We start from the raw sequence: 27,931 nt of genomic DNA on the forward strand, positions 1-27,931 counted from the left end.
TTCTAACATGAAGCTTTTATTTTTTTTTCGAACATTACACCATGTTACATAAAAACGGTGATGAAACACAGAACTATGAACAGACACATAATCGTTGGACAGTCTCCATTGTAAGCGTGCAAAGCATGATTCGATAACGCCTATGCTGTTTCAAAAGACACCGCAATGGAGACCAACTACTAAAGGCAGTAAAAACACATGTATGCATCGACAACAGACATTCGAAATCCAAGAAAAAGAGTGGCTTTGTGTGGAACAAAGATCTTCTAGTGTTGTTCAGTAATTACAATCTACTGTATAAAGCACCACCAGTGTGTGAGAACCGAAAGCCAGAGCTTTCCAGCAAAGTCTGAGCTTAGATATTTCATATTAGTCCACAATATAACACTGTTGCTATTAGCACGAATAGAAGTCATACGTCGCAGTGCTTTTATCTGTAAAACTGAATAAATTATGTAGACTTAGTGTCCATGCATTTTTTTTAAATGATCTTTGATGAACATTTGCTTGATGTTCATTTTGGTGTACGTTAGAAATGTTCATCTGGTGATCGTTAAAGCTGAACTTTTACATATCAACACCAAGAATAAATCAAAACAACATGAGGTATGTACAGTGCCATACATGGTTGGGATACAATAAATTAAGTTCTAGTGTAATATTAGGGAACTCAATTAAAAAAAGTGATGGTTTACGATTAAAACTTTGTGTAAATATATAGGCCTATTATTATAAACATCTCTGGGCACTTTAAGAACTTTGAAATAGATGTAAGGCGTAAAGAAGCGGTTTATGAAATTGATATTCCATTACTTATAATCCGATTTTTTTCTGATATGGAGTGACTGGAGGGATGTGTGAATCTTTGTCCTGTCTTTATTATGTACACCAGAGACGTACAGAGACTGGGTGAAATAACATCTGGTAATGTGGCGTTGTCTTCCTTGCTTATCTTGAAATGTCTGCATAGCATCCGTATTAGATTAGAGTGGATATTACTGGCGTCTCTGGAGGGCGATGGGTTCAGTGTCCAAGTCCAATTGTCCAAATGTTAGAAAAGGGACACTTTCTTCTTCAGGTCGTTCCGTTTCCATAGTGACAGACGATCGAATTCTGTGATGGACATTCCGAATAAGCTCTGGAATTCCTCTGGAGACAGATGCCGCTTTGAAAACAAAATTAAAACAAACGGACAGTTTATATGTGAGCTCAGAGACAAAATCCTATAAGGAACGGGAAAAAACATATTTAATGTCCGCAAGTGTTGCAATCAATGTTTAATTATGTTACAATATTATTTACAATATTTAAGAATGGTATTGTGTATGGCATCATGATGTCAACAAAATATTTAAACATGAAAATATTAAAATAAAAATATTTAGTTTATTACATTAATTAATTAATTATTAAAAATGTAGTAAATAATGAACTATTTGAAAATGTAAAAAAAATAAATAATTTACTTATTTTTGCATTTATTTAAATTGATTCAATATTTATTTATTTATTTATTTGTTTAAAATGTAATAATAATAATAATTAATTAATTGAAAATATTAAAAGTCATAAAAATTGCTTTATTAAAATGTATTTATGTATTTGTGGTAGGAGTGTTGGAAAACAAAATAATAATGAAATGTTAAAAATTATTAAGACATATTTAGATATTTTCATAGTTCTTTCATTCAGAAATAAATATGAACATTTATTCAGTATTTTTCAGTAAATATTATTATTATTATTTCTCAAACACAATCACAAATAAATAAATAAAAACAACTGTTTATTCATTTATAATATAATAATAGTAACAATAATAATAATAAATTATTTGAAAATATTAAAATTCACAAAAATTGCTTTATTAAAATTTATTTATGTATTTGTGGTAGGAGTGCTGGAAAACAAAATAATAAAGAAATGTTACAAATTATTAAGACATATTTAGATATTTTCATATTTCTTTAATTTAAAAATAAATATGAAAATGTATTCAATATTTATACATTTTCATAAAATAAATGTTTTTAATAAATATTATTATTATTATTATTATCTCTCAAACACAATCACAAATAAATAAAAAAATAAAAACAACTGTTTATTCATTTACGATATAATAATAATAACAACAATAATAATAAACTATTTGAAAATGTTACAATTATTATGAAATATTTATTAATTTTCATATTTCTTTTTGTTCATAAAATAAATGCATATTTTTAATAAATGTCAGTTATTATGTTCCCTCAAACACGAAATAACAAATAAATAAATAAAAAATATTTTGTATATGTTCAGTTACTATATCAATAATAATAATAATAATAATAATAATAAAATATTTGAATATTAAAATTAATAAATATGGTTGTATTACATTTTATTTATGTGTTTGTGGTAGGAGTGTTAAAAAAAGCATACTAATAATAAACGACTTGAAAAAATATTAAATATTTATTTATAAAATTGAATAGAAGAAATGTGAAAATGTATTAAATATTTATACATTTTCCTAAAATAAATACATATTTTAATACATTTTATTACTATTTTCTCTCAAACATGCAATCACAAATAAATAAATAAATACTTATTACATGTTTAGTTACAATATCCAATAATGTATTATTATTATTATTTTCAAATTATTATTATACAGTGTAATAATAACAATATTTTAACAATGATTTATTATTCATATTTTATTATTCAGTTACTATATCCAATAATAATAATAATAATAATTATTATTATTATTGTCATTATTATCATGATTATTATTATAAATGTATAATTTATTATTATTATTATTATTATTATTATGTTTACAAATGCCACAAATAAATTAATTTCAAAACATTTTCTAATTATAATTATTTTTTAAATGTAACAATACCAATAATTTATTAATAATTTATTATTCATATTTTATTAATAAAACAATAATATGAATCATTATTTATGCTAATTCCTATGAACATATGGTGGCAAAGACACTCAAAGATTTTGTGCCTTACCTCTAATCTGGTCCTGTCAACACCTGGAGGAAGCTTACTGCGCCCTCTGTGGGTCACAATCAGCATTTCATATGGATATATCTGAAGGGAGATGAGATTTGATCACATTTTGGTAACATTATATATATCATATGTCTTTTTGATTCACTGGACACAGAAAACAGGCTGACAGACATTAACGGTTCGCTCAAGGGAGAATGTTCACCACACAAACAACCTCCAAAGTTTTCACTTCAACATCGTCTTCAGCGACGCTGCCGTACTGAATTCTGCATTCGATGGATGCAATGCTTACAAGCAACAAGGATGTGAGTGAACGCATGGCATGATGTTAGAATAGAGCACCAGAGCATGAAAACTTTGGAGGGTCTCGTAAGATCTGCCTCACCTTCTGCTCCAGAATACTAGGAAGAGAGCTTCCTCTGTCCATTCTCCCACTCTGTGAATCGCCATTCTATGAAGACGCCACCCCAGCCCCGAAAAATGCCCCCCGGGACAAAGGAGATCAATATGAGACAGGTACATTCCAATGAATTAGCCTCATTTGACTCATTATTAAGTTTGCAAACAGTGTGTGGAGATCAAATGAGTCAGAAGCCATGAAAAAGGAGTGTAGGCTAATGTCAGGGTAAAGATACATTAGTAGCCGGAAAAGGATGTGGTTTCCATGTCAGAGCCTATTAGCTGCTGCTGGCATATTAGAAAACCCAATAGCCATGCTTGTGGAAATCCAATAAGCAAAGACATCTTACCTGGACACCTGAGGAACACAGAAACAAGAAAGATTAATAGAAATATTCGGAAAAATACAGTGACATTATAAGTCATTAAATTCAATCATTTCTCATATCCATATTCACTGTTGGTTTAATTCAAATTCTCACTCAAATGATGTTGTTATGCAGTTACGCTGACAACGGGAACATTTATATGACTCATGGGAATGTTAATACTCTGCTTATGTATAGTAAAAACGCTGACCATACCTGTTTTTGCTTTTCCATTGTCTGTAGAGGTGAAGTCTGCGGACTGCAGCTACATGAGAAACAATTTCACTCGTCAGACACTCAAAAGAGCCACAGGAACATCTTAAACATCAGGTGACGTGTCAATATTTCTACCATCCCAACTGTACTGAATATGGCAGCAACCCACATATTAAGTATTTACATATTCAAATTTACACACACTCTTAAAGGTACAGAGGCAAATAAATAAACAAATAAATAGGTTTAAGTTTTAATATTACAAATGAAAATGTATGATAATCAGTAGGCTCCATGTTTATTATTACAATTAATATTGTTAATAATTAATATTATGACTTAATACACATATTTAACATTATATTAGTATTATATTAGTATTAGTATTAATATTCTATATAAAGACTTTTTCATTATTAACAATTAATAATCTAATATAATAATTAATTATAATAAAAATTTATATTAATTAGTAAACAAATACCACACTGTAATTATTGTAATGAATAATATTAATAATTAATATTATTATTGATTTTCACATTAAATATAGCAAATAATATTATTTAGTAAAGAAAAAATAAAATGTAATTCTTACAGTTAATAATAATGATAATTATGATTAAATAATACAAATAAAAATGTACTACATTAGTCAGAAAAGACTACAGTTTGTTAATTAATTAATTGAATGTTATTTAATATTATATATAAAGACTACTTCATTATTAACAATTAATAATGTAATATTTTAATTAATAGTACTAAAACGTATATTTAATTAGTAAACAGAGACTACATTTTAATTATTGCGATGAATAGTGTTAATAATTAATATGATTAATTTTCATATTAAATATAGGAAATAACATTAATCAGTAAAAAATGTAAATGTATTTCTTACAATTAATAATGATAATAATTACTAATAAATGTAAATAATAGTATTACAAATAAAAATTGTATTACATTAGTCAGAAAAGACTAGTTTAATTATTAAATAGGTGTTAATAATATATATATATATATATATATATATATATATATATGACAATTTCATTATTAACAATTAATATTGTAATATAGTAATAACAAATAATAATAATAAATGTATATTAATTACTAAACAAAGACTACATCTTAATTATTGCAATTAATAACAACAATAATTCATATTAAATAATAATATTACAAATAAAATGTATTACATTAGTCAGAAAAGATCACAGTTTAATTATTAAATTAATGTTAATAAGTAATATTATATATAAAGACAATTTCATTATTAACAATTACTAATGTAATATAATAATAATAATAATAATAATAATAATAATAATAGTAATAATAATAATAATAATAATAGTAATAATAATAATATTAACAATGTATATTCATTACTAAACAAAGACTACATCTTAATTATTGCAATGAATAATGACAATAATTAATATGAAATAATATTACAAATAAAAATGTATTACATTAGTAAGAAAAAAAGACTACAGTTTAATTATCAAATTAATCTTAATAATTAATCATATATAAAGACAATTTCATTATTAACAAATAATAATGTAATATTAAAATAATGATGATAATAATAATAATTACATTTAACAATTAATATTATAATAATATTACAGTATTTATGAATTTTACATGAATTTTACAAGATCAACATTATAGGCAAACTACAAATAAAAATGTTTTACATTAGTAAAAAAAAGACTAGTTTAATTATTAAATTAATGTTAATAAATAATATTATATATTAAGACATTATTAACAATTAATGTAATATTAAAATAATAATTAGTAGTAGTAGTAGTAGTAGTAGTAGTATTCACATGTAATATAATAATATTAGAGTATTTATGAATTTTAAATGCAAAAAGATCAACATTATAGGCAAACTACAAATAAAAATGTATTACATTAGTCAGAAAAAAAGACTACAGTTTAATTAATAAATTAATGTTGATAATTAATATTATATATTATTATATATAAAGACTATACTTCATTATTAACAATTAATAATTAAGGTTAATAATAATTACAATTAGTATTAATACTCACATGTAATATTTGAATAACATTAGAGTATTTATTAATTTTACATGTTAAATGCAAAAAAAAAAAAAAACAAGATCAACATCATAGGCAAACTTATATTATGATGAAAATTGAAGATAAATTCAAAGATAAATTACCCTTGTGAGGCCTGTTCGACTGCAGGGAGGTAAAGAGGCGGATTTAGTAGCACTGGCTGTTGATCCTGCAATGAATATGAATGAAACATTTAATTCTAAGCACAACATTCATTCCTCAATAGACTTTCTATTCACACAAATGCAGTTCATCATTTGAACACTGGGTGTCGTCAGTGCCTGCTGGTAGGAGCAATATGCATGAGACGCATGAGATACATTCACTGTCATGTATAAAGACAGATCAGCAAAATACAGCGTATATAAAAAAATAAAGGATATTTTACAGTGATTTCCCAAACCTTTCTGTTAACAGAAAAAACCTCCTCCTTAGTGTAAAGAACATTTTGCAATGGAGAGATGTTGAAGGTTCATGGAACCACAGATGGCAATTAAGAATCTTTATTTTTAAGAGTGTGAACTCAAATATAAAAATTTCAATAGATGAAGCAAAGCACCTACTGTATGTTGCTGTAAGTGCACTAAGACTAAAACAGACATGACATACCCAAATGTATGTTTGTCCCGTCCGGCAGGGAACGTGTTTTTCTGCGGATGAGCACTGATTTCTCAATTTCTTCCTTTAGGATCAGTTTGCCCAAGTTGGACTGTATCTGAAAAACAAACGGCCCAGTCATGATTAGCGCGCTCCATTAAGCGCTGGCCTCGTGTCGTGCGTGCGTATCCTTCCAGCACTCCCTTTAAACAAAACACTTAATCATCCAGACTTAGAGAAAACATTCTCAGCCCAGCGTCTGATTGATGTAGACAAACTCCAGACAGTGAGGGATATTCATCTCAACAGTACTGATGTATTGATGTGGGGCAGTGAGTCCTGCTTTCACCTTCTGAAGCTCCTGTTCTTGGAGTCTCTTTGCATCTTCTGTCAGGTCCTCAAACTCATCGTCCTCGATTGGTTTGCCCTGCTCGGCTGCCTTCTTCCTCCACTCGATCTCTGTCAGGAGTTCACAGGAGTTGTGTATATTTTCAAGATGATGTTTCCTTCATCAATTCACACTCTTTTTATGGAGCATTTCATTGAACCAAAACTTCTATGATCACATCATAAGGTTAATATTAATATATAAGTAGTACATTTCATTTATGTTTTATTCATTTTTAATATTACAACAATACTACAATATATCATGTTAATTATAGTATATGTAATGATGCTAATAATAAATATTATAATAATGTTAATTAATATCCATATTTAGTGTTACAATATATTAAAATACTACAATATTATATTATATTATATTATATTATATTATATTATATTATATTATATATATATATTATACAAAATGTATAAAAATTAAATAATTAATCAGTGGAAAAAATAAATTTAAATTATTATAATTAATTCTAATAATTAATAGTATTAATATTCATGTTTAATATGACAGTAATCTATAATAAACTATTCCCATAACAATCAGAATACCACACTATAATACACATAATATTATTAATAACAATTAAAAATAATAATATTAATCAACAAAGAAAGACTAAATATTAATTCTTATAATTAATAATGTTAATAATAATAATACTTATTATTACTATTATTAGCAGTAATTAATTTATTAGTATTAATTAATGTTTATATTTATATTTTCTTATATTATATATTCATATTTAGTATTACAATGACAATTAAAATATTGTATAATAAAAATGATACAAATTAAATCAATAATCAGTGGAGAAAACTAAATGTAAATTATTATAAATAATGTGAATAATTAAAAATAAATGCTCTTTGACTCTTTTGTAAATAATATTTAGTATTATAATATTAATATGCATATTTAATTAACTGATATTGAATTGAATTATTATTATTATAATATTATTAATATTATTTGACTAATATTATTAATTCATAATTAAATTAATATTTACATTTAAATATTTATATTTTATATTACAATATTTTCATCTACAACAATACAATACAAAATTGTATAATAAAATAGCAATAAAAATACAAATAAATCAGTGGATTAAATTAATCAGTGGAGAAAACTCATAATTAATGCTAATAATCAGCATATTTAATATTAAAATAATCTATAATAAAATAGTATAATAATAATTAGAATTACAATATAATACACATCATATTATTAATTGTAATTAAAAATAATAATATTTATTAATGAAGAAAGACTAAATGTTAATTCTTACATTTAATAATGTTAATAGTAATATGAATAATAATATTTATTAACAGCAGTAATTAATCAGTAATAGTAATTAATATTAGTATTTATATTTAAAGATTTTTTATATATTTTTAAAATACTATAATATAATATATAATGTTATATTGTGTAATAAAAAAGTAATAAAAATTAAATTAATCAGTGGAGAAAACCTAATATTAATATTACAATAATCTATAATAAAATATTACAATAAAATCAGAATATAATACACATAATATTATTTACAATTAAATAATAATAATATTAATCCATGAAGAAATACTAAATGTTAATTCTTATGATCAATAATGTTATTAATAATTATTATTAATAGCAGTAATTAAACAGTATTAATTAATGTTTATTTATATATGTAAAATTACAATATTACAATACTAATACTTTAATATAAAAATATAAAATTATTAATGAATAGTATTAATTCATATTTACATTTAATATAACAATAATATTAAAGTACTAAACCATTATATTATCATGAATAAAAATAATGATATAAATAATAATATTATATAATGATATTAATACGACTATATATTAAACACATATATGCTAAAAAGTTGATCATGAGAAATAAAGACTAATCATTTCTGCCATTTCTGTTACTCTAAAGCTGCACTAGCATTAGACTGACACATTTCAGTGATGTCACTTTCAACATGCACATTTGTGGAGTAGAAGTTTGGACCAATGATATGTCAGTGTGGGAGGAGCTACTGTCCGACGTGACAGAAATATGAATCTGGTGAGCATTTACCCATAGTGGCTAGAGAGGGTGGACAGGGCCAGTACTCTGTCTCTATCTTTGAAGGCAGGTTGGGATCGGGCGGTTGGGCTGCTGGGAACTTGGAGGACTCAATGATGACATCATGTTTACTCTGAGACGTTCCCGTCTGTCTTTCTGGACAGGGACGAGATAAACATCAAAACATCACCAGCATAATGTGACCGCTTCATATTTCAGTACGACAATAATCCTACATTAAAGTGAGGTAAAGATATTTACATCGAATAACAAAAGAACTAATACCGTGTTTGTAAATTGGCGGCTTCTTATAGATGTTTGTGCCACTGTCTGAAACGTAAATGCATGTGCAGTTAGAAAACACACACATTTGAATGATTATGAAACATGTCATTGTACTATGAAGTACCTGGCCTGTGGAAGTGCTGCATGGGCCCTTTAGAGGCAGGGCTGATTTTGCGGAGCTGCACCGTGGAGCCCATGTTGGAGCCGCCTGGAGAGCCCTGCTCTGACCACTCCTTTGACTCTTTTGAGGCAAATATCTGAAGAAACAGGGGAACTGCATAAGCCCTCTATTATTCTGCAGTGCTAATTAATGAAGCACTTGCTTATGATGACTTGATGTTTTAATCCTGATCATAAGAGTGGGCATAATTTAAGCACCATCATATTTCACTGCCTGCATTAATAATATGACACTGCAAACACTGTCAAATACGATACATATGCAGCTTAAATCTTGTGTGTGTGTAATATGATATTACAGTTCTGGCTGATACAGATATGCTGTAACAGTTTTAATCCAAATTCATAATCAATGTTTAAAAATACTTGAATTCTACAATATCATATTAAAATAGATAGTATTAATTAAAAATTACATAATGTTAAAATTCGCTTATTCGTTTAAAGAGGCTTATTTTCATATTATGGCCAATAACCAATAAGGGTTCAATATTAAAATTAAACAGTATTTTTTCAAACTAAAATGAAATATAATGTGGATAATAAATGAATATTCCTTTTGAATGTTTATATGACTGCTTCATATAATAATATGAATTAAAGACATTCAATTATTATATTAACATTACAACAATATTAGAATTCTACATTGTAGATTATGATATTATATAAAATGATTATAGTTAATAATATTTAATAATATGATTATATTCATGTTAATGAATAATATTATTAATTCAGATTCATATTCAATATTTAAATACATTAAAATGCAACAGTATATATATTTTTTTGTTTTAAATTAAACACTAATAAGTAAAATGTAATATTTAATGTATAATAACTTAAGTGGGTATTCCTCTTGAGATTTGCTAAATAATGATTTTTCAGTGTTTATATGTGTGATGCAATAATGTAAGTTAAAAAAATGAAAGTAAAGTAATTAAATTACATTTTAATAAGTAATATTATTATTTCATATTAATATTACAAAAATACATTATTATAATCAACAGCATTAATAATAAGTACAAATGTTAATGATTATTAGTATTAATTCATGTTCAATAAAAAATAGAATACTACAATAAAATATTATAATTAATAGTAATTATTATAATAAAAATAAAATCACATTTATTACATTTTAATAAGTTATTAATTCATATTCAGTCAGTAATAATAATCAGTGGAGAGACTACAATTTAATTATTTTGATAAATAATATTCATGAATAAAAGTATTAATTCACATTCGATTAAAAAAACAATAGAATATCATAATTAATAATGAATAGTAATAATTATAATGAATAAAAATAAAATCATATTAAAATTCTGTATGATAACAACATGCTGCTAATTATGTTCACATTGTGAAAGATAACCAATAAAAAGATTATATTAAAATTCAAATACTAAATTAAATATTACATTATTAATGTTATTAACATTAATATTACATTCATGTATTATTATACATAAGCATTGCTAAATAATGATTTTTTTGAACAATGTTTTTAAATTTTAAATGTCTGTGATGCAATAATGTGACAAATTAATTAAATTACATTTTAATAAGTCATATTATATTAGTAATATTTAAACTCAGTATTAAAACAATATAAAAACTACATTATTATAATTATTAGTATTAATACATAATAAGTGTAAATTAATAATAATAATTAGTGGAGAGACTACAATAGAGACCATTATTTCGATAAATAATATTAATGAATAATAGTATTAATTCATATTCAATATAAAAAACGGAATACTACAATACAATATTATAATTAATAGTAATAATTATAATGAAGAAATATAAAATAATATAAAATAACAATACAAAACATAATAAAACACAAATAACATAAATAAATAATAACATAAAACATTCATTAAATTTTAATAATATTATTCATTCATATTCAGCATAACAACAAAATCTAAAAAAAAAACTACATTATTATAATTAAAAGTATTAATAATTAATAAGTACAAATTACTAATAATAATCACTGGAAGGACTAAAATTGAATTATGATAAATAATGCTAATGATTAATATTATCAATTAATATTCAATATTAAAACTTAGAATACTACAATAAAATATAATATTATAATTATTATAATGAATTAAAATAAATCATATTTATTACATTTTAATAAGTAATATTATTAATTCATATTCAGTATTACAATTAGTATTACTAAATATTAAAAAAGTACATTATTATATTAAGTACACATTTGTATTTACATTATTATAATAAGTTCAAATTAATAATATTGATCAGTGGAGATACTACAATTAATTTTGTAATGTACATTTTTTTAATTAATAGTAATAATTAATATTCAGTTTATAAAAATAGAATACTACATAATGAATAGTAATAATTATGATGAATAAAAATAAAATCATTAAATTTCTATATGTTGCTAATTATTTTCACATTGTGACCAATAAATAACCAATAAAAACATGATATTAAAATTCATTATTAATATAATTAATTAATTATATTAATTAATTATGAATTATTAATATTAAATTATTCATGTAATTATTAACATTATTATTAACATTACTATTATCAGCACACTATTTTTCTGTTTAATACTGTAAGGCTGCTTTAACACAATCTGTATTGTAAAAACTGCTGTGTTATTTACATTATTATTAACATTATTACATTAATACTACATTAATTTATTATTACATATAAACAAAGACATTGTGCAATATTTGCTTTGGCAAACATAGAAACGTAATTCTAAAATCTAAAATCATTTCCGGAGAGAGCGTCCTTCATTAATTGAGTGGCTCCGTAAAACAATCAAACTGGAAGATAAATGTGGTAGTTAAAGCTAGTGATCGGTGACTAGTGTCCGTCCTGATCAACAAAGGCTTGATGTCTCACCTCAGGAGAAGGAGGAGGCGAGATAGAATGAGGTGACATTGATCTCTGGAGGAGACAAGGAGAGAAAACAGAACACACACATACATGCATCGTCTTCAACACCTGACATTCAATGGCTCTGTATCACTTTAACACACACAAATGATTTCACACGCATAACAAAGCTTGACTAATAACATTAAAGCTACATCTCATCATTACATTCAGCTTGCTGTTTGCCAAAACACATATATTGATTCCACTTTAAATGGAAGTTGTAAAACGTACAATAAAGCTTCTTAAATGCTTCCCAGCGGTGCAATGAGCACAAAGACTAGATCTAAAGAGTCACTCGGTCTTTTCTAACCTCTCTGCTTCTGGAGAGACCTATACGATCCAGCGCTGAGATATTGAAATGCGGCTCGTACACCATCAGATCTGGCCGTTCCACCTCGAGAATGGCTTTGTCTTTGGGAATGGCGGCCAAGTCTTTATATCCAATGACCTGATTGTCCATTCGTGCCTTTGGAGAGTTCAAAAAAAAAGAGGCTGTGTTCAGTTTGCCGTGAAAGAAACGCTTGTCCTCTGAAATGCCTCACGGGGTTCCTAGGAACTGGGATATCGAGCATGTGCTCTATGGTAGATAACACAACGCATGTGTTATCTGTGAAACTGAATGGTTTCTGCTAGTTTTACTTACCACAATGGAGGTGGCTGGGGAACCAGGAGCACTTGGACCCCGGGAGGACGGGGCCGTCCCTGCCTGCGGCGGGAGAGCAGAGCAAAAAGGTCAAAGGTCATCATTTAACTGTTCCTATCCAGTGACATTTTGTTAATGAAAAATACGATCTATAAGTAATATCATCAATCAAACTGATGATGTGTCACTCAGCCACGCCCCCTTTACATTCTCACTAAGTGAAAAAAACCCCCACTGAAGATCTGATCATATTTTAATGGCTTTACTTTGACAGAAAGATCATATAAAGATTAGTGTCCACATATGTGACCCTGGACCACAAAACCAGTCGTAAGTGTAAATTTCTCAATCTGAAAACTGAATAAATAAACGTTCCACTGATGTATGATTTGTTAGAAAACGACAATATTTGGCTGAGATACAACTATTTCAATATATGGAATCTGAGGGTGCAAAAAAATCAAAACACTGAGAAAATCGCCTTTAAAGTTGTCCAAATGAAGTTCTTAGCAATGCATATTACTAATTTTGCTATATTTACGGTGGGAAATTTACCAGATATCTTCATGGAACATGGTCTTTACTTAATATCCTAATGATTTTTGGCATAAAAGAAAAATCGATAAATTTGACCCTTCCGATGTATTTTTGGCTATTGCTACAAATATACCCGTGCAACATAAGACTGGTTTTGTGGTCCAGGGTCAGGAATTGAGAAAAGCTACTTAAATATTACAATTAAGAACACAGTTTAAAGGTTCAGGAAACCCCAGACTATTTTTTCTGAGATTTTAGCAGAGATATTTGTGTTGCACATCACAGATGACAATGATAGCATCCGTTAATTTTAATTGTTGGAGAAAACTGGTTAATTTTTAGGTTTTTTGCACTATTTTCTACATGAAAATACATTGTGCTGACGTCACAGTTTGTGACGTGGCAAAGGACCATAGTACTTCGATGACGCGTTGGTTAATTATTCATGAGGCTGCGCGTTCTTATCCAATGAGAAGACGCTTCGCCTAATTATTCACGACAGCCTGTGTTGATTTGCTACTGTGAGATTGCATATATTAACTGAGAGAAACGTTCATGGATCGAAGGAGAGTGTTTGTTTTTGTTTGCTTTGTAAGAGTTCGGCACAAACTTGGTTCATTCATGCTATTACTGAGTGTAATAGCATGTAATACAACTCCTTGACGCAACCCATCAAAAGGATTATAAGCGCCGCAAAATAAGCCTTAAAAGAGGTGCAACAGCACGTTGTGTTAACTCAGTATGAGCGAAATGAAACTGTCTAAATCCGAAGTGCACCACGCCCACTTATGGAACATTTTTCAAAACTGTAATGAGAACTAACCAGTGCTGAAACAGGGGGGTTTCATGACCCTTTAAGACATTTTTTGAATCTGAGAGCTTTCTGACCTTGCATAGACAGCAACACAACTGACACATTCAAGACCCAGAAAGGTTGTAAGGACATCTTTAATATAGTCCATGTGACATCAGTGCCTCAACCGTAATGTTATGAAGCTACAAGAATACTTTTTGTGCGCATAGAAAAAAAAAAGACTTTATTCAACAAGAGTACCATGACACAGGGTGAGAATGCTCTCGGATTTTATTAAAAAGATCATAATTTTTGTTCTGAAGATGAACAAAGGTCTTACGGGTTTGGAACGACATGAGGGTGAGTAATTAACGACAGAAATTTCATTTTTGGGTGAACTATTCCTTTAAGGTGAAATGAACTTTGGGGAAAAAAATAATAAATCAAGCATGATGGCATCCACATATATTACCTTCTGCATGACTGAGGTCAACTATAAAACTCCCTTCTTTGTTCTTCCAGTTACACAGATCTGCAAAAAAAAGCACAAAAAGGCCAAACATGAATTCAAAGTAGAAGCAAATTAGGTTATGTATTATATATAATGAACTATTAGATGGATATGTAGACATGCTAAATGACAACGCTAAAGTGGGATTAAGGCAAACAAACAAATTTTGTTGAGCAGTATTTAGTCAATTTTTTTCAGTAAAAATGTAATTAGTTTTATTAAAAAAAGAACTGAGAAAGAAAAAATGTGTTAGACATTATGATTTATTTTAGAGAATATTTCTAGAATTAAGTTTATTTTTATTTATTAGAATTTAGAAATGTATTATTATTATTATTATTATTATTTTAACTGTGTTAAATTCTGATTTCATGTCTCTTAATGATGAGTTTGTATCATGCAATTCTGAGAAATGAAGTCAGAATGAAAAGATATAAACTCACATCACGTCACAATCACCTTTTTTGATTTTTTTACTCAGTGGTGGAAACAGGCTTCCATATTTATGATTATTGTAATGTTACAAAATAAATATAAGATTTAAACTATAAACTATAAACAATTTTGACTTTATATTTCTCGCAATTGTGAGTTTATATCACGTTATTCTCACTTTATAAGTTTGTATTAAGTAAGTTTATATTATGCAATTACGAAAAGTCAGAATTGTAAGTTTGTATTAGTTTTTATCTCAGAATTCTGACTTTATTACACAATTATGAGATAAAAATCCCGCTATTCTTACTTTTTAACTCGCAAATGTTTATATCATGCAATTCTGAAAAAAAGTCATTGTAATACACAATTCTGACTTTATTTCTTGCAATTGTGAGTTTATATGCCGCTATTCTCACTTTATAACTCACAAATGTGAGTTTATATCACACAATTCTGAAAACAAAGTCTGAATTGCGGGATGTAACCTTGCAATTAACCTTTTCTTTACATTTTTATTCATTGGTGGAGACGGGCTTCCATAATATTCCTTCTTACTTCCGAAAAAAAAACAAAAAAAAAAAACACCTGCCCCTAAACTTTTATATCATTCTAATCATTAAAATGATACCATTTTTCTTTATTTAATACCCTTTATTGTAATTTCCTCTGACATAAATTGTAAAATATTACTAAATCTTGTCATATTTAGAAATTTTTAGTGAAAAACAATATTTTGTAAGGTATTTCCCATACTAAGGGGTTAGGTATATATTCACTTTTACTTAGCAACCTCGATTTCTAAAAACCATAGGAACTCTAAGAAATCGTGCTACAAACGGCTCAGAACACATTAACAACCACATAACAATGGCTTTGCAGACACACCACAACAACCCAGCATTGTGGTACCACTCACATTTTCTTCAGAATCAAGTTGAAAATGAAATACAGCAATGGTCCTGAATGCTGTTTTGATATAAATCACAATTGTAGAAATATGACAGCTGAAAGACCTCACATTAGCAGATTATATCAGCGGAACGGTCCAGAAATTCAGTCTGAGGTGATCCATTTAATTAGCCTCCCACTGAGGGCGTTCAACACGCCCACCGATATCACACACATTCAGCACTCATCACACCATACACGCATAACAAGCTTATTCCACACGCAGCTTCCAGAGATGCATATCATCTGTTTTATGGAAGAGATGTACCATAAAAATTAATATTAAAGTCAAAGTATATCATTTTTCTGTTAAAATACCTTCTCCTAGCTCAGCTTAATATGCAGAAACAACTATGAGTAAAGCCATTTGTAAGTTGATTTTCAATATTATATATAATATTGTAGTATTTATAAATATTTGAATTAATAGCTTGTTTTTTGCCAAAATATATGAAGAATCCACTTTAAAAGCAGCTATCAGTGTGCATAAATATAAAGGAGAGCAGTTACTGCATTCGTCTGATCTTCACTAATAGGATCAGTGGATTTGTTTCTTTATGAAATGAGATGTTAATTCATTAGATGCAGGGACAATATCCTGTTAGTGTGGGGGAGGGGAAGTGACATCGTGATCGCTCATCCAGTTTCACCATGAGCAGAGAATTGAGAACTGACCATAGCTTTAATCAGCTTCCAGCATCAGAAAACATCAGACGAGTATACTCAGTACAGATGGTTTCGGGTTGGCGACGGTTAATGCACTAATTAGTTTTAACAGTAATTTCAATTTTATATAAGGATGAGCCTTGAATATTTCATGACGAGCATAAGTAACACTCTGAGCAGAGAATAAGCCTCAAGGCGTTTTGAATCCATTTCCTTGCATTAAGATGCAAAAAGATGCTCTTTTAGCAAAAACAGCTTTTTGGTTTGCTGAAGTTCACTTGAGGTAACGCGAGAGGTTTCGCGTTCCGCTTTGTTTTGACTGCTCATGCCTTGCTTCAGGGGAAAAGAGACAAAATGTCAAGGGAAATGCTTATGGGTAGATCTCAAAACGAAATATCTGGGTCATATTTCATCTAAAAACCAAATGAAAAAAATAAAACAACAGTGCATTGTTACACTATTTTCATGACAATTATGCACACTCCCACTCAAATTCTTAATACTGTAATGAAGTTCAAAAATCAAATATTAAAATAAAATACGTACAAAAATACTGTAATAAAATGAGATTAACGAAATTAGATTAAAAAAAATAAAACAGCTCAGTCATGTTATGTTATTTTAGCATTCTTTTTATATACTATTAAAGTATTTATTAATATTTTGAATAATTTTTTACATTTATCTTTTTAGTTTTCATTTTAACTTTAGTTTAAGATTTAATGATCTTATGTGTCATTTTTTTTGCTATTATTTTTGTTATTTATAATTTATTATTATTATTATTAATATTTATATTTAGCTTTTATTGAAATCTATTTCAGTTTTAATAATTTCAGTAATTCACTTTATTTACCCTGCTTAAAAAAAAAAAAATAAATTAAAAAAAAAAAACTAAAACCAGTCGAAGCTGGTTTGCTGGTCTTAGCTGGTTTCCCAGCTTGGCTAGGCTGGTCAAGCTGGTTTTAGCTGGTTGTTCCAGCTGGTCTCCCAGTCTGACCAGCTAAAATCAGCTAAAGAAGTAGTCAAACCCCCTCTAAAACCAGCCTGCTGACCAGCTATGACCAGCTAAAACCAGCCGACCCATTTTATTTTTTCAGCAGGGATTAACACTGTTATTTTCCTGTTTATTAATCTATAGTTGATTTGAAACAATATGTATTGTATAAAGAGCTATATAAATTAATTATATTTCATTTTCTAAAACAAAATAATAAAAAAATGCATATTACTCACATATTACCCTGCAAAAAAACAAACAAACAAACAAAAAACAAAAAAAACACACACAAAAAAACACCTAAACCCAGTCTAAGCTGGTTGGCTGGTTTTAGTTGGTTTAAGCTGGTCTCCCAGCTTGGCTAGACTGGTCAAGCTGGTTTTAGGTGGTTGTTCCAGCTGGTGTACCAGTCTGACCAGCTAAAAAAGTGGCCAAACCCCCTCTAAAACCAGCCTGCTGACCAGCTATGACCAGCTAAAACCAGCCAACCCATCTTAGGCTGGTTTTAGATGTTTTTTTTCAGCAGAGATTAACACTGTTATTTTCCTGTTTATTAATGTGAAGTTGATCTGAAACAATCTGTATTGTATAAAGTGCTATATAAATTAATTACATTTCATATTATAAAACAAAATTAAAAAAAAATACATATTACTCTAACGTGGCAATTCTATTTATATACGAAGAATTGTATTATATTTTTTGTCATTTTCAAGCATTTTACCCTTAAACAGCATATTGAACCTTCCTTTTTTGATTATTCTAAAGACAAAACCTCCATGTTTTCCTTTCAAACAAAGCTTTGACACAAAAGCCAGTGAGACAGAGATCTACTGTAGCACTAAACATCACTATTAGTTTTCTTTCCTCCATCATTTCCACCCTGGCCTGACCTCAGCCATAGCCGGCTGTCCCTGCTGGTTAGGAGGGTTAGCGATCAGTTTGGCTCAGGTCAGGTTTACTCCGGCGTAAAGGACGCTGTGCTGAGACCCTCAGCACCTCCTAACTGACATGATTGATCACCCTGAGCACAATGTAAATGGCCTGTCGTTGGAGATGAAGGGACCCATGTGCATCAAGCTGTCTGTAATTCAAGTTCAATCTGGCTAAGAAGAGTCCCTGAGCACCAGGCTCAAATAAAGTTTGATTTACTGCTAATGCACTCGCTGGGAAGATAATTTAGCATTAAATAATTACATTGCATGCGAGGGGATTTTTTCATTTGCATGGTTTTTAGTATCCAGATTTCTACTGTATAGAGATTTCATACATTTCATTGTGTTTTTAAGCTGTAGCTTGTGCTGTGGTGCACATTACAGGTAACCTTAAAACTGAGCCATCTGCTGTTCCAGCAGGAATCTGATCGCACACTTCACCTCAAAACACAGCAGAGACTGGGGACGACTGATTGATTTGCTTTTCAAATGAAGCTCTACTACTGCTAATCAATCTGCTGTCTTTTGGTGAAATACTCATAATGGTCAATAGACTCGATCACAATATTTACGTTAACAAGACTTCAGAGAAAATGTCAAAAGACATTTACCAACTTTATTGCAAAAAGGACACCTAAAAGAAAGTAATATTAGTTTAATATAACGTTTTTCTTCTTTTACACTGTATTAATTAGCATGTCAGGAATAATAAACAGTCTAAGGAATACATGCAAGGAAGATTTTTAACGCTTATTCATGAGTTAATAAATGTCATGAAGCAAAGTTGGATTTTAAGAACTGACCCTTCACAAAGACCCATCCACCTCTGTTGCTACCTCTGACAAGCCATAGTGCTCTCACGAAACACATTATGTTCTCACATAGTGAAAAATGCAATGCGGAGCAAAGAGGACTTTTGATTTTGATAATGCATTTATCAATGTTAGTTCATGTAAACTAATATAGTTAACTAATGTTAACAAATGAAACCTTAGGTAAATAAATACAATTAAACAATAAGCAACAACTTCCATTACCTTTTACCAAACCTATAGATAAAATAATAGAATAGAATAGAATAGAATAGAATAGAATAGAATAGAATAGAAAAAATACAGGGACAGATCTAGAGAGAATAGAATAGAATAGAATAGAATAGAATAGAAAAAATATGGGGACAGATCTACACCAGACAGAATAGAATGTAAGGTAATAGAATAGAATATGACAGAAAAATATGGGAAGAGATCTAGACCAGACAAAATAGAATAGAATAGAATAGAATAGAACTATCCACAATTGTGAAATAGAACATGAGAGAATAAAATAAAATATGACAAAAATGAATAGAACATGGCCAAATAGAATAAAAGAGAAGGGAACAGATCTAAACCAAACAGGGAAAAAAGAATAGACTAGACTAGAACAGAATAGAATAATCCTGTCCTAAATGGCAAAATGGAACATAATACAATATGACAGGAATTAATAGAATATGGCAGAATAGAAAATTCAACCAGTCCTAAACTTATCAGGAAGAGCTTTTAAAACTCACCTATTCCAATGAATTAAAAATGTACTGAGAACATGTACATGAAGAGAAAAGAACAAAATAGAATAGAAAAAATATGGGACCAGACAGAATAGAATGTAAGGTAATAGAATAGAAAATGACAGGGACAGATCTAGACCAGACTTAATAGAATAGAATAGAATAGAATAGAACCTGAAAAATATGGGGACAGATCTAGACAAGACAGAATGTAATGTAATAGAATAGAATAGAATAGAATGGAATGGAATGGAATAAATAAATATGGGGACAGATCTAGACAGAATAGAATAGACTAGACTAGACTAGACTTGACTAGAATAGAATAATACACAGACAGATCTAGACAGAATAGAATAGAAGAGAATTAAAAATTCCATTGTGAAATGGAATAAAATCAAATATGACAAAAATTCATAGAACATGGCCAAATAGAATAAAAGAGAAGGAAATATATCTAGACCAAACAGGAAGAAAGGAATAGACTGAACTAGACTAGACTACACTAGACTAGACTAGACTAGAATACATTCTATTCCACTGAATTAATAATGTAATAAGAACATATGAATAACATGTACATGAACAGAACAGAACAGAATAGAATAGAATAGAAAGAATATGGGGACAGAGCTAGATCAGACAGAACAGAATACAATAGAATAGAATTGAACTGAATTGAAAAAAAATATGGAGACAGATCTAGACCAGACAAAATGTAGTGTAATGCAATGTAATAGACTAGATTAGACTAGACTAGACTAGAATACAATAGAATAGAATAGAAAATGACAGAAAAAGAACAGAACAGAACAGAACAGAATAGAATAGAATAGAATAGAAAAAATATGGGGACAGATCTAGACCAGACAGAATAGAATAGAATAGAATAGAATAGAATAGAATAGAACAGAATAGAATAGAAAAGAAAAAAATATGGGGGCAGATCTAGACAAGACAAGACAGAATGTAATGGAATAGAATAGAATAGAATAGAATAGAATAGAATAGAATAGAATAGACAAAAAAATATGTGGACAGATCTAGACCAGACAGAATAGAATGTAATAGAATAGAACAGAAAAATATGGGAACAGATCTAGACCAGAAAGAAGAATAGAATAGAAAAGAGAAATAGAGTATTAGAGAACTAGAATTTGACAGAATAGAACATTTCTGTTTTAAAGACTGTGAAATGGAATAAAATATAATATGACAAAAAATGTATAGAATATGGCAAAACAGATTAAAAGAGAAAGGAACAGATCTAGACCAAAGAAAATAATAGACTAGACTAGAACAGAATAGAATAGTCCTGTCATAAATGGCAAAATCGAAATAGAATACAACATGACAGGAATTTATATAATATGGCAGGATAGAAAATTCATCCTGTCCTAAACTTATCAGAAAGATAAGTTCACTTATCAGGAAATGCTAAAGCGGGATAAAAGCATGGACACTACCACAAAACATGCTGATCAACCAGAAAGAAGCTTATGAGCTACCATTACTAACATTACTCTGTTAAAGACAGCACAGTGTGTCAGACCACTATTAATGGACTTCCTTCAAGGCAAGCATTAGAGAAAACAGTGCTTGTTAATAAGGAAGCAAGGCAGCGCACTCATGAGATCCAGAGAAAGCCCTTATCTCCCATCAGACAGGGAGTTTTAGCCTACATGAGTAAGCAAGGAGGGAATATGATCCTTATTCACTGCAAAGAAATAATTTTCTTAATCAGCATTTGTCTCAAAACTAAATACAGACTACAACTTTGCTTCTCAAGCAAATTTCTCTTATTTTAAGGATGTTTAGATGGATTTTTACTGGAAGACAAGACAAAAATATTGATAAGAAAATATTTTTGGTAGGACAGTAGAAAACTTGTTGGAAATCTTACGTATTGAGGCAAAAATTCCATTTTCTAGCACCATCACAACACACTTGTAAGCACAGCATAGTCACACAAGTAAGTTTTTATCAGCATTTGGGAGTATAAATTATATTTTCTGTGAAATCAGCTGAATTTTAATTGGAAAAGAACCAGATTTTAATCTGAACCTTAATATAAATAATGGTTCGGTTTGGTTTACTGCCGTAAACAGAAGAAACCAGTGACAAGTTTATGGTATGATACAAAAAATAACAGCAACAACAAAAAAAACTAATAATCATATTGCTAATTTAAGTCATATACTGCACAGGACTAAATACCAAGAATCCATAACTTCATCAAAAAAAAAAAAAAAAAAAGGGATCACAGAACCAACTGTAATCAGTCTGAAAGGAAACAGTAATTTCGGAGGCAAAACAAGCCATAATACACACCAGGATTCCACCTCAGCTCCAGCTCTGTGATGAAGAGGAAATCCTACGCTGAGAGATCCAGACTTCCTGTCATCCCGCTCCCGCTATCCTCAGCCCTTGTCGTCTCTCTCTCTCTCTCTCTATGCACGCTGCCTTGAAGACCCCACCCACTTCTCTCTCCACCCAAACTGAAATGCACTTATCTCAGCAGACCAAGAGCAGCCAACGCCCAATCAGACCCGTCGGTTGCGTCACCAGGGCAACGCTCTGCTCTATCTGAGGAGAATTCTCCAAGCAACGCTGATGGATACGGGATCCATTACCTCTGTGAGGACTTGCTGCTCCACTGGGAGCATGATGTGAGGAGCTGGGGAGCTTGTTTCTGGCTTGACAAAAACAAACTGAGGAAGCCCTCCTCTTGAAGATCCTTCATGATAGAACAATGGCCATGCTGCACATCACGGCCTAGATAACAAGCTCTTCCTAACTCCTCCCCATCACTTCTGATGTGGTGCACGTGGTCCGGGCAGCCATGTTTCTTTATTTCAGACTCAGCTTTATTCCGCATGTAGTGCTATCCAGGTCATAAGCCTGGGGGTTTAGCAGAGCACTGGATTGTCTTGCCTAGTTCTGCCAACAAGCTTGTGAAGATCAGATCAGCGGAGAGACTGACTGCTGGATTTGTTCAATCAGATTAGTGTTCCATTGATTAAACCTGCAATGCTTCTCAGTTCCCACTCTTAATGAACCACTTAACAGTAATCCAAATGACAGGAAGAGGCCATCAGTGGCCGGAAAGTGTCTTATAACAACTCTAGTCATGTTCTAGAATAGAATAGAATAGAATAGAACTGAAAAGAATAAATGATGACAGAATCAATCAGAACCAGACAGGAAAGAATAGAATAGAAGAATAGAATAGACTAGAATTGAATAGAACTATCCTAAAAAGTGTGCATAATATGGCAAGAATAAAATATAACATAGAATAGAATATCCCTGCCTTAAAAACTGTCTAGTCATGTCCTAGAATAGAATAGAATAGAATAGAATAGAATAGAATAGAACTGATAAGAATAAATGATGACAAAATCAATCAGAACCAGACAGGAAAGAATAGAATAGAATAGAATAGAATAGAATAGAATAGAATAGAACTATCCTAAAAAGTGTGCATAATATGGCAAGAATAAAATATAACATAGAATAGAATATTCCTGCCTTAAAAACTGTGAAACAGGATAAACAGAATGAAAAACTGCAAAACTGAATAGAATACAACATGATAGGAATGAATAGAATATGGCAGAATAGAAAAGAGTACACCTCTCCTAAAAAGTGCTAAATAGAATAGAATAGAACAGAATAGAATAGAACATGAAAAAATAAAAATATAACAGAACAGAATAAAAGAAGGCATTGGGACAGATCTAGACCAGACAGAATAGAATAGAATAGAATAGAAATAGAATAGAATAGAATAATCAAACAATTCTGAAATAGAAAAAACTGAAATAAATGGCAGAATAGAATAGAATATCCCTGTCCTAAAAACTGTGAAATGAAATAAAAATAGAATATGACAATAATTAGAATATGGCCAAATAGAATAAAAGAGAAGGGAATCGATCTAGACAAGGCAGCAAGAAAGGAATAGACCAGACTAGAACAGAATAGAATAGTCTTGTCCTAAATGGCAAAATGGAATAGAATACAATATGACAGGAATTAATAGAATATGACAGAATAGAACAGTCCTGTCCTAAAAACTGCTAAATAGAATAGAAAGGAAAATCAAATTTGAAAGCAAGAAAAAAATTGACAGAATAGAATAAAAAAAGACAGAAGGACAGATCTAGACCAGCCAGAATAGAATACAATAGAATAGAATACAGTAGAATAGAATAGAACTATCGAAAAAGTGAAATAGAATGAGATAAATAGAATATGGCAGACTAGAATATTCCTGTCCAAAGGACTGTGAAATGAAATAAAAACAGAATATGACAATAATTAGAGTATAGCCAAATAGAATAAAAGAGAAGGGAATCAATCTAGACAAGCCAGCAAGAAAGGAATAGACCAGACTAGAACACAATAGAATAGTCTTGTCCTAAATGGCAAAATGGAATAGAATACAATATGACAGGAATTAATAGAATATGACAGAATAGAACAGTCCTGTCCTAAAAACTGCTAAATAAAATAGAAAGGAAAATCAAATTTGAAAGGAAAAAAACAAAAAAACAAAAAACAAAAAAAGACAGAATAGAATAAAAAAGACAGAAGGACAGATCTAGACCAGCCAGAATAGAATACAATAGAATAGAATAGAGTAGAATAGAATAGAACTATCAAAAAAGTGAAATAGAATGAGAGAAATAGAATATGGCAGAATAGAATATTCCTGTCCAAAGGACTGTGAAATGGAAAAAAATAGAATATGACAATAATTAGAATATGGCCAAATAGAATAAAAGAGAAGGGAATCGATCTAGACAAGGCCGCAAGAAAGGAATAGACCAGACTAGAACACAATAGAATAGTCTTGTCCTAAATGACAAAATGGAATAGAATACAATATGAAAGGAATTAATAGAATATGACAGAATAGAACAGTCCTGTCCTAAAAACTGCTAAATAGAATAGAAAGGAAAATCAAATTTGAAAGCAAGAAAAAAATTGACAGAATAGAATAAAAAAAGACAGAAGGACAGATCTAGACCAGCCAGAATAGAATACAATAGAATAGAATACAGTAGAATAGAATAGAACTATCAAAAAAGTGAAATAGAATGAGAGAAATAGAATATGGCAGAATAGAATATTCCTGTCCAAAGGACTGTGAAATGAAATAAAAACAGAATATGACAAGAATTAATAGAATATGGCCATATAGAATAAAAGAAGGGAATAGATCTAGACCAAACAGAAAAAAGAACAGACTAGACTAGAACAGAATAGTCTTGTCCTTAAACAGCAAAAATGGAATAGAATACATTATGATAGGAATTAATAGAATATGGCAGAATAGAACAGAATATTTATATCCTAAAGACTGTCCTGAAATGGAGTAAAATAAAAATATGACAAAAATTAATAGAATATGGCCAAGAGAATAGCTCTAGACCAGGCAGGAAGAAAAGAATAGATTAGACTAGAACAGAATAGAATAGTCCTAAATAGCAAAATGGAATAGAATACACTATGACAGGAATGAAAAGAATATGGCAGAATAGTCCTGTCCAAAAATTGCAAAACAGAATAGAATGCAACAGATTAAACTACAATATGAAAAACAGCCTAGAATAGAATAGAATAGAATAGAATGAAATAGAATAGAATATGACAGGAATAAGTAGAACACTATATATTAGAAGGGAAAAGACCACACAGGAAAAAGTAGAAAAGAAAATAGAATCTTAAAAATTCTAAATTGAATTTAAAAATTACTAGCCATGTCAGAATAGAGTAGAGTAGAATAGAAATTTTACTTAAGTGATCTTCCATGTAAATCCAATCAAAGTGAAACAGTGCAGGAAGGGGAGATCATCTACAGTCCAACCGGATTTAGAAAACTAAACAGATGTTCAGTCTGCTTCATAGTTTCATTATGCACCATCACTACTCATCTTCATTTGTTTTAGTATTACATGCCATGGGGACTACAAAACAAACACATACAATATTTTAGGTGAAAATATTACATAAAATACCAGCAAGGAATATGCCAAAGACTGAAGAATCTCTGGATCAAGACAATCACCACGTGACTCTTTGCTCCCAACATCTTACAGCCTTTTATCTGATGACGAGAAAGCCTTTGCACAGCCACCATCAATGCTGTCACTTCACAGTGTGTGATCATGAGGAAATGTTTTTGTTTTTGTCTGCATTCAGTCCTTTGATGAATATTTCTACAAATATGAATCACAGCTGCTAGTATAAATCAACCACTGGTAATTTCCCACTAGTAAAAATCAAATATACATTTAAAAGTCTATTTAGAAGTCTACAGTTAATGTATAATAATTACTTATTACTACTATTGTGGTACATTTAATTGACTTGCCCTTATAATAAACAACAAGTGTTCCTCAAAAAAAAAAAAAAAAAAAATGCAGGACTGACGGAAGCAGTAGTTTCCTGTTGTTTTGACAGGAAAGCACTGAAGCAGCGGGGACGCGCAGATGTTCGGTGGCGCGTCTTAAGTGCCAGCAATCAGACTGTTGCTGTTTTCCTTTGGTTTCTTTATTTATTTACTCTGGTTTTATCTCTGTGTTACCTCAGCACGCTAGAAGGGCACGAGTAAAACACAGTTCGCTATTAAACCAAACAAAAACGTTTATGCAGCGCGAAATTTCACTGAAACGTACAATTTGCAAATGCAAACTGCTTGAATATTGCTAATAACACGACTCGAGTCATGAATAAGGACAGTTAAAGGACAGGCCTATACAGAAGACGTTCTTTTTCACGTCTCAGGATTTTGCTGAAGGTTACGTGGCCTAAGGACACATTTTATTTTCTAGCCAGGCCTTTTAAATCCAGATTCGACGTTTTCAAATACAGCTATAATTGTCCTCTGGAGATCGCCAGGCTTTTCTATGCATGTAACTAGAAGGACAAGTGATGATGCTTCAACCTCCACTGATGCTTATGATACAACATGAACAAATACATCCATCAGTAGACCGATAGGTACATCAAGCAACAGCAAATCCATACACATCAATAAATTAAACACATCCTGCACATTCGAACCACATCCCAGCTATTTGATGTCAAATAAACATGTCGCGTAATCATACCTGAGACTGTAAAGCAGCGGTTTATTTTGTCCTTTCCGTCCGGAGATGTGAAAATTCAAAGGTCTCTTAAACACTCACTCAAGATCATTGCGTGGATTACGCGTTCATATGCCTGTACCACATTGGCCGTGTCTCAAACACCAGT

At 29.7% G+C, this 27,931-nt stretch overlaps 2 protein-coding genes across 4 annotated transcripts in view; both read right to left on the reverse strand.

Annotated features, from left to right (window-relative positions):
* Positions 1-27,866, reverse strand: dmtn (dematin actin binding protein). Of its 3 annotated transcripts, XM_051120272.1 has the most exons (15): positions 27,787-27,866; positions 15,088-15,147; positions 13,286-13,348; positions 12,953-13,108; positions 12,607-12,651; positions 9,620-9,752; positions 9,496-9,540; positions 9,223-9,366; positions 7,071-7,180; positions 6,734-6,839; positions 6,229-6,293; positions 4,002-4,061; positions 3,415-3,480; positions 3,027-3,107; positions 1-1,165 (listed from the first exon to the last, which is right to left on the reverse strand). In XM_051120272.1, exons 2-15 carry the CDS (start codon positions 15,094-15,096, stop codon positions 1,052-1,054), a joined length of 1,197 nt encoding a protein of 398 aa, XP_050976229.1. In that variant the 5' UTR covers positions 15,097-15,147; positions 27,787-27,866; the 3' UTR covers positions 1-1,051. The 3 variants fall into 3 exon arrangements, 2 of the variants coding, with proteins under 2 accessions (XP_050976229.1, XP_050976228.1); XR_007828531.1 differs by having other exon boundaries at positions 1,098-1,165; positions 3,027-3,786; positions 4,013-4,061; XM_051120271.1 differs by lacking the exons at positions 1-1,165; positions 27,787-27,866 and adding an exon at positions 22,997-23,085 and having other exon boundaries at positions 3,028-3,786; positions 4,013-4,061.
* Positions 13,288-27,931, reverse strand: part of xpo7 (exportin 7) — a 50,761-nt gene continuing 36,117 nt past the window's right edge. Inside the window, exons 29-30 of the mRNA XM_051120270.1 lie at positions 15,088-15,147; positions 13,288-13,348 (exon numbers count right to left, since the gene is read on the reverse strand). Coding sequence (XP_050976227.1) covers positions 15,109-15,147 — 39 coding nt within the window. The 3' untranslated portion in view covers positions 13,288-13,348; positions 15,088-15,108. The remainder of the gene's footprint in view (positions 13,349-15,087; positions 15,148-27,931) is intronic.

This window comes from Labeo rohita, chromosome 10 (assembly GCF_022985175.1).
Source record: "Labeo rohita strain BAU-BD-2019 chromosome 10, IGBB_LRoh.1.0, whole genome shotgun sequence".
Taxonomy (NCBI): domain Eukaryota; kingdom Metazoa; phylum Chordata; class Actinopteri; order Cypriniformes; family Cyprinidae; genus Labeo; species Labeo rohita.

What these genes read in the sequence shown, in the direction of transcription:
- dmtn (XM_051120272.1), bottom strand. An exon ending in ACCCTCTCTAGCCACTATGG is followed by an intron (nt 7,181 to 9,222) that starts GTAAATGCTCAC and finishes AACTCCTGACAG; the next exon opens with AGATCGAGTGGAGGAAGAAG. An exon ending in CGGGACAAACATACATTTGG is followed by an intron (nt 6,294 to 6,733) that starts GTATGTCATGTC and finishes TATTCATTGCAG; the next exon opens with GATCAACAGCCAGTGCTACT.